This window comes from Protobothrops mucrosquamatus, unplaced genomic scaffold, assembly GCF_001527695.2.
Source record: "Protobothrops mucrosquamatus isolate PMUCROS unplaced genomic scaffold, P.Mucros_1.0 scaffold1288, whole genome shotgun sequence".
Lineage (NCBI taxonomy): Eukaryota > Metazoa > Chordata > Lepidosauria > Squamata > Viperidae > Protobothrops > Protobothrops mucrosquamatus.
Genome location: NW_015387492.1, coordinates 218,813 through 227,635, shown reverse-complemented (window position 1 = coordinate 227,635; position 8,823 = coordinate 218,813). Strand labels below are relative to the sequence as shown.

Sequence of the window (8,823 nt, the reverse complement as noted above, 5' to 3'; positions counted from 1 at the left end):
TAGTCACAGGGGTGGACTCATTTTACCCAAAGGACATTTTTTTTGGTGAGAAAACAGCCATAAATGTTGCAAAATGAGATTGCATGACTAGGGTGCAGCAGTTGTAACTTTGAGGATAGGTAATTTTGAGTTTGTTGTAACTTTGAAAGGTTGTTAAGCGACCGGTCGTAAGTTGAGGACTCCTTGTATACCAGAACTGGGAACAAATAACAGGTCTGCTTCTTCTATGTTTCTTTCTTTGCTTCTTTGAAACTTCTGAAAGGAGACAGTGTGTAGGATGGGCTGACAGGCCCTTGGCCTATTCAGAATTAGACATTTCTTACGGTATGTTTTTGAGTGATTTGAATGAAATACAGACAATTTCACCATCTAGGATTGGTGATGTGGATTGTGCACAGATAATCCCGGATTTACAACAGTTCATTTAGTGACTGAAGTTATAATGACACTGAAAAAAGTGACTTATGACCACTTCTCACACTTACGACCGTAGCAGCATCCCCATGGTCACATGATCAAAATTCAGATGCGTGGCAACTGACTCATATTTATGACGGCTGCAATGTCCCGGCGGTCATTGTGACCACCTTTTGCGACCTTATGACAAGCAAGGTCAATGGGGAAGCCAGATTTATGTAACAACCCGTATGACTAACGACTGCAGTGATTTACTTAACAACTGTGGCAAAAAAGGTCGTAAAATGGGGCAAAATTCACTTAACAACTGTCTCACTTAGCAGCGGAAATTTTGGGCTTAACTGTGGACGTACGTTGAGGACTACCTGTCTAACTACAACTTGCAGGTGCTCTGTAATCAACATGAGTCTGCCTGCTTCATTCCTAACAAATCAGATCATGGTTTCACTCTGCTTGAGCTTATTTCACCAATATTTCACCGAAACACCCAAGTTATTTTTTAATCCGTCTCATGACCAGCTCTTTTATTACAGGGTGGATTTTCCCAGAAGCAAAGTGTATGTGGAGCCACAGATTTGGCTTGTAGCCCTCTTTGTGTTATAACGCTGCTAGTGTGTCACTTCCAGTCCCTTCTGGCTGGAATCTAGGAAAATAAAGACAATAGCAGCATGTGAGTGATTTCCTTGCCTGGAACGTTTGGTATTTATTAGAACCGATCAAGGGCTTGAACTAGGAAATGAATAAGGCCGCTAAGTCAAGTTGAAATCACTCACCATCAAGCTTGAGCGATAGAGGAAAAGACTCATATAGGTTTATGAATATAGAACAATAGAGTTCTAGGTTGCTTCTCTCCATGGTTGGTTTCCATCCATTGTTGCTCATCCTACCTTTTGGTGCTTTGGAAAATAGTTTGAACCCCCCTCGTCTTTGCAGGAGCCCCTCAAATATTGGAACATTGTTATCATATCCTTATTTTCATTAGACTAGATCGGGGGCCTTCAAACTTGGCCCTTTTATGACTTGTGGACTTCAACTCCCAGAATTCCTCAGCCAGGCACGCTGGCTGAGGAATTCTGGGAGTTGAAGTCCACAAGTCATAAAAGGGCCAAGTTTGAAGGCCCCTGGATTAGTACCCAATTCCTGTAACTGTTTTTTGTTAACTGCCTCTTTCTTCAACTTTTTTCACAGGCATGAAAGCTCAGTTATTGATGTAACCAGTCCACTGGTCGGAGGTAGGATGGGACCCAGGACGCTTTGCCTTTTGCTGTTGATCTCTGTAGGGGCCTCGGAGTTGGAAGAGCACTTTGATCCAGGTAAGAAGTAGAAGCCGAGAGAGAAAAGGGCAGCGGTTCAAAACAGCTGGCCGGCATCAGGATTCAACTCTGTTTTTCAGTTCTAGGAGAAGCAGGTGAATTAAATTCCCCAAATCCACAGAGCCTGAATTAACCAGAAGAGCCTTTAGTGCAGGGGTCTTCAAACTTGGCCCTTTTATGACTTGTGGACTTCAACTCCCAGAATTCCTCAGCCAGGCATGCTGGCTGAGGAATTCTGGGAGTTGAAGTCCACAAGTCATAAAAAGAGCCAAGTTGGAAGACCCCTGCTTTAGTGCATCCTATCATTGCACAGTTTGGGAGAAGATGAACTTTTCAAATCTGGGAAGTTAGGAAGAGGAACTTCAGCCCAGCTTCCCCCATAGGTGAGGGAAAATAGGAGGAGGGAGAGCTCCGTGTGCTGCTGTGAACTCCTGAGTGAAAGACAATATATAAATCAAATAAGTATATTTCACACTGATTCCAGCTAACTGCTTGAAAATTAGTCCGTTGTTGATGAGAATAAAATCTAATAATAATAAAAAATAATAAAGTAATTAAGAATTAATAATAAAAATGCGACAGAGTAAAGACAGAACTAGCAAAATGAACAAGGATTATATCTGGAAACTATAGGTTTGTCAGAATTGCTAGGAAAAAATAGAATAAAAAAATGTAATTATAGACACGGATAGTCCTCGATTTATAACCATCACTTAGCAACCATTTGAAGTCACAAAGGACCAACGGGGGGGGGGGGGGCTACTTACTACCTGGNGGGGGGGGGGGGGGGGCTACTTACTACCTGGATTTGAAATTCTAATAATTGTCCCTGTTATGTGAACAAACTTCAGGCACTAGGCAACCAGGCCATATTTACAACTGGGGAGAAGAGTTGCAAGCAGCACCTTGCCTTTGAGTAACTTGTTGGTGTGCCCAGGGCAAAAAAAGATTTCCATTTCATTTATATTAAAAATTACCTCATGAAATAACAGCTAACGCAGTCACTTCTCATGTAGTTTTACACTAAAAATTAAAAAAACGGCCAGCCAGAGTCACCTGGCAGTTTATATTGGGCAGCCATATAAACGTACTTAATACAGGTGGTCCATGATTTACGAGCACAATTGGGCCCCAAATTTCTGTTGCTAAGTGAGACATCTGTTAAGTGAATTTTGCCCCATTTTACGACCTTTCTTGCCACAGTTGTTACGAGAATTACTACAGTCGTTACTACGAGAATTACTACAGTCGTTACTAATGCTCAGTGAATCTGGCTTCCCCACTGACTTTGCTTGTGAGAAGGTCACAAAAGGTGATCCTATGACCCCGGGACACTGCAAACCGTCGTAAATCTGAATCAGTTGCCAAATGTCTGAATTTTGATCACATGACCATGGGGATGCTGCAAAGGTCGTAACTATGAAAAACGGCCATAAATCGCTTTTTTCAGTGCCGTTGTAACTTTGAAAGATCACTGAACAAACTGTTGTAAGAAGAGGACTACAAGTAACCAAAATAAACATTACAGCTGATTGTTTAGAGCAGCTCTGGATCCACACCAGGACCTTCGGAGAACGATGTCTTTCAGCTGGAAATGAAAACTCAGAAGGTGCCTCCTCTGGAATGCTGGGCCTGAAGACACAACTGACTCAACATCCCTTGCTGAAGCTAAGCTGGACTGACAGGATCGATGGCCGGATAAGAGACCCCAGGAATGTTCAAAACATTCCGTCATAGAACAGTCTGACCTTGGAACAGGTTGCCCTGAGTGTTCTAGAAGGGTTGGAATGGCCTGTTCCCTGCTTGGAGAATTCCACGATGGAAAGTTTTGCAGGCCCCTAGAAGATGACCCACAGCCCATAAAAGTTCCACGAAGGGGAAAGGAAGCGAGGTGCCAGTGGGGGTGTTTGCTTTCCCATAAACCATCCGTGGGACACACTGAGTGATATTGTGGCCCGATGTGTCAAGTGGAAACGAAATGGTCAGTTGATCTCGATCCAGATCTCCTCCTGTCTGGAATATTTCACATTCCTCTGAGATTTTTCTGGGGGGGGTGGGCTGTTATTTTCTCAGTCTGACAACTAACAATTAAAGAACAATTAACCAGTGGAATAATCTGCCTCCAGAAGCTGTGAATGTTTCAACGCTGGAAGTTTTTAAGAAGAGACTGGACAGCCATTTTTCTGAAATGGTGTAGGGTTTCCTGCCTGAGCAGGGGGTTGGACTAGATGACCTCCAAGGTCCCTTCCAACTACTTCTTCTTCTTCTTCTTCTTCTTCTTCTTCTTCTTCTTCTTCTTCTTCTTCTTCTTCTTCTTCTTCTTCTTCTTCTTCTTCTTCTTCTTCTTCTTCTTCTTCTTCTTCTTCTTCTTCTTCTTCTTCTCCTCCTCCTCCTCCTCCTCCTCCTCCTATTATTATTACTATTATTATTACTATTACTATTATTACTATTACTATTATTATTATTTAGTGGCAGAACATCACTACAGCAGAGAAGAAGTGAGAGTCCTGTTCCCAATCTTAGAGGCAGAACCCTCTATAATCCAAGTAATCAAAGAGAGAAGCTAGCTAGAACCAAGGAGAAATTTCCTAACAGCGAGAACAATTAACCAGTGGAATGGCTTGCCTTTGGAAGATGTCGGTTTTTCATCACTGGAGGCTTTTGAGACTGGACAGTCACCTGTCTGAAATGGTATAGGGTCTCCTGCTTGAGCAGGGGGGTCGGACTAGAAAACCTCTTAAGCCCATAGGAAGACTGGAAACAGGAATTTTAGTTCTTTTCTGGGCAAATAAATTGCTCTTAGTTGTTACGACTAATGGGCAATCGTAGACAAGAATGTTCTGATCTCTCTATAAAGCTGTGCTATTCAACGGCTGTGTCTACATATCGAAGAGAGAAAATCCATCAGTGAATAATATATTTGACAAAGAGAACCTCATTTTTTCTTCAGTACTGAATGCTATCACCAGACAATTTCAATTTCTTTCTAGTTTTTTTTCCTCAGGTGCTTTTCTTAGCAATTTACCTTTTGAGCTGAATTCCAAAAAGCTTCCCACATTTTGGACAGGAGAGGGGAATCTTGAAAGAATCCAATTTCTGAGTCATGTTGTTGATTATTGAATCAATTATCTTTGGGATTTGTATGTTTAGATTCAAATTTCTGATGGAACTCACTCAATTGGTGGCCTCCCTCTTCTTGTATATGAAATGAGAGCGCCTCCTAATGGAAAATACAGAAACATCAGAATTCTTGAACCAGTTAGTTAGGTGACTGCATCTAATTTTCTGCTTGGGCCTTGAATGTGGGTTAATACAGTGCCAGACATATAAAACAAAACAAATATACTTAAAAAAAATAATACAAGGACAGACAGATGCCTGCCTAGCTTCTCTCTGAACACATCTGGTAAAAGGACCCACACCTTGTCTTTGAGAAACAGTTTCACTGTCAAACTTTTTCCTAACATCCAGTTAGAATCTGTCTTCCTGCAATTTAAATCCATTATATTGTTTTATTCAGTTTTAAATCCATTGCAGTACAAGTAGTCCTTGACTTGCTTCCAACCGTTTGTTTGGTGGCCGTTCAAAATTACAGCACTAAAAACATGACTTATGACTGGGCCTTGCACTTAAAACAGTCACGTGATCAAAACTTGTTCCCTTGGCAACCGGGCATGTATTTACAATGGTTGCTGTGTCCCTGGGGTCAAGTGATCATCATTTGCGCCGGCTTCCGACAAATAAAGTCTGTGGGAATCACTTAACAGCTGCAGTGGTTCTCTTAACAATCGTGGCAAAAAAAAAAAGGTCCTAAAACCGGGGACTACAGGTAGTCCTCGACTTACAACGGTTCGTTTAGTGACCATTCAAAGTTACATTGTCACTGAAAGAAGTGACGTACGGCCATTTTTCACACTTAACGACCGTTGCAGCATCCCCACGGTCACGTGATCAAAATTCAGATGCTTGGCAACGGACTCATATTTATGACGGTGGCAGTGTCCCGGGGGGGGGTGTCATGCGACCTTCTGACGAGCAAAGTCAATGAATGGGGAGGGAAGTTTCGCTTAACAACCGCGTTACACATTTACCAACTGCAGTGGTTCACTTAACCACCGTGGCAAGAAAAGTCGTAAAGTGGAGCAAAACTCACTGAACACTTAATGTTTCACTTAGCAAGAGAAATTTTGGGCTCAGTTGTGGTCGTAAGTTGAAGACTACCTTACCTATATTGACTTCCCAGTCGCCATGCTTAGCGACCGAAATTGTAGTATCAATGGTGGTCGTAAGTCGAGGACTACCTGGAATGTTTTTTCAACCTTGGCAACTTCTTTAGTTCAAGATTTATCAAGAAATGCCTCTTGGTAATATTAGCCTGACTTTAAACCTGTTATAAGCAACAAAGGAGTCACATCCAACACGTGTCATTGTTTTATTGACTTTCTTCTGGCTGTTATTCATTGCATGATTAGGTCATAGTTGAGCCAATAACATACTGGGTTCTTATGCTGATAGTCATCAAATCAACAACCTTTCATTTAGCAATCCTCTGAAGTTAGCAATGGTACTGAAAAAAGTTACTTACGACCAGTGATCCTCGCACTTACAACCATCGCAGCAGCCCCACCGTCATGGGATAAAAATTCGAATACTTGGCAGCCAACAAGTCTTTACAATGGTTTTAGCATCCTGGGGGTCGTGTGGTTGCCATTTCCAACCATCCTAGCTGGCTTCCAACGAGCAAAGTCAACTCACGTAACAACCGCCTTGCTTAGCAACAGAAATTGTGGTCCCAATTGTGGCCGTAGGCTGTAGGTGTGTATCTGGGGGTCTGCATTCACTACCAAGAGTATTTTTCAGCCCTTTCACGTTTTTCCTTCCACAGCTAAGTGTCGGTATGCGCTTGGCATGCAGGATCGGACCATCCCAGATGAAGCTCTCTCGGCCTCAAGTTCATGGTCTGATTCAACAGCTGCAAAACACAGCAGGTGAGGAAGGTATCCCGCTGTTTAATTTGCGTGACGTAATCAATTCAAACACATTTGTTTATTGATGCATACTTTCTCTGTTTAAGATAAAAGTTCCCAGTGGCTACTGGAAATTCCCATTCAGCATGTACACATATTCAAATGTACCACATCTTAGGGCAGTGGTGGCGAACCTATGGCACGGGTGCCGGAGGCAGCACTCGGAGCCCTCTCTGTGGGCACACGTGCCGTTGCCCCAGCCTCGCCTCCCCCCACGACCCCCACCTCTCCAGCAGCCTCCCTGAAGGAGAGTCGCCCCCGAGCGTGGCCCACGCAGAGCAGCGCAGCCAAGAACATGGCAGCCAGGCAGCGTAGACTCTGCCCTCACACCCCATTGTGCACAGTTGATTCTGCAGGGCGCGGGCAGAGGGCGTAACTGCCATAGTGCTGCTGGGCTGCCTGGGTGATCTGCGGCGGGCCCTGGAGGCGGTGAGTGGCCCTGCGGGCAGGCGGGGTGGGGGACAGGGGGTGGAGTGGGGGCGGGGCAGGGGCTGGAGTGGGGGCAGGGCCAGTTTTTGGGCACCCGGTCTCTAAACAGTTCACCATCACTGTCTTAGGGATTAGGAACTTGACATTTATTTACACTTGAAACGTTGAGTTGGATTGGTGCTCAGTACAAAAATATCTGTAGCTGAATGATCTGCATAGTGACTCTAAGAGGGACTTACTTGCTATTGTAATCTGTTAGTTGCATTTATAGAAATTAGTAACTGGATAGAAGCCTATGATTTCCGATATATAGTTTCTAGGCCAGATTCGTTTTCATTTATGAAACTTAAACTATCTTAAAGTTATCCGTTGTGAGAATCGATTTATAAAGGAAAACCACAAATGTTCCTTGACATGACAAGGAATCGCCAAAAGTTTTTTTTTAAAATCAGATTTGCAGATTGGGGAGAACTAGCTAATACCAACAGTATCCATAACAACCCACAGGAATGTTAATGTGTTTATTTGTACATCAGGATGCCCAATGGGCAAAAGACACAATTATGTAAATTACAGATATTTTACTTATTTATTAAGAAAGTGCATATGGCTACCCAACTTACAGTGATCCTGGCAGCTTACAGAAGAAACACCTCAAATACAAAATCCAATAACAATGAAACAAACCATATTGATGGGCTTCATATTACCTTGAGTCTCCGGGTCTGCTGACCAAACCATGTCAAAACAATTATCAAGTGGGGGCCAATCTTAGTTCCACAGGGAGGGAGTTTCCACCAAATGGACCTCCTTAAGAGAGAGGGTCCAGAAACATAGCCTGCCTCCCCACTCTGGTGAATCAGGTAGATGTAACTGGGAAAAGACAGACTACAAGCAGTTCAGATTGTGTCACAATGTCCAGGGCAAGTAAGTCATGTCATTTGCATAATAATGTCATGATGCATGGATCAACATTCCCCCTGCTCCCCGAAGGTTCACGGCAAACACCCTGAAAGACCGAAACAAAATTCAAAATAAGCTGGATGGATGTATTAAAGAAGCCTGCTCCACCCACTTTAAAAATATCTCCCCACTCCTTAGGTTGGTGCAAGTGTTTTTCAAACTTGGCAACTTTAAGATGTGTGGACTTCAACTCCCAGAATTCCCCAGCCAGCCACATCCCCCCCCCTCTCCTTCCAATGCTAGGTAATTCTGGGAGCTGAAGTCCACACATCTTAAAGCTGTCGAGGTTGAGAAACACTGGGTTAATGTGTGCAGTAATTGTATACCTCCTTTAAATCAGAGATAGGGAAAGTTGTGTGTGTATGGATGCATTTCATTGTGACTCCATGAATGGATGGATGGATGGATGGATGGTTTGACCCTGGTTGGACAAACCAGCAGGTTGAAAACACAAAGGTTTTTTGGAAAATAAACCAAAATGCAGAGATTATAGGATGGGGGTTGGACTAGATGACCTCCAAGGTCCCTTCCAACTTCTTCTTCTTCTTCTTCTTCTTCTTCTTCTTCTTCTTCTTCTTCTTCTTCTTCTTCTTCTTCTTCTTCTTCTTCTTCTTCTTCTTCTTCTTCTTCTTCTTCTTCTTCTTCTTCTTCTTCTTCTTCTTCTTCTTCTTCTT

The 8,823-nt window shown here is 43.1% G+C and overlaps 1 protein-coding gene across 4 annotated transcripts in view; it reads left to right on the top strand.

Annotated features, from left to right (window-relative positions):
- The first annotated feature begins 1,654 nt into the window (after window positions 1–1,654).
- Window positions 1,655–8,823, top strand: part of DDR1 (discoidin domain receptor tyrosine kinase 1) — a 33,631-nt gene continuing 26,462 nt past the window's right edge. For all 4 annotated transcript variants that reach the window (XM_015821258.1, XM_015821259.1, XM_029285108.1 and 1 more), the window contains exons 1-2: window positions 1,655–1,730; window positions 6,616–6,718. In XM_015821258.1, the coding sequence (XP_015676744.1) occupies window positions 1,655–1,730; window positions 6,616–6,718 (179 nt within the window). The remainder of the gene's footprint in view (window positions 1,731–6,615; window positions 6,719–8,823) is intronic.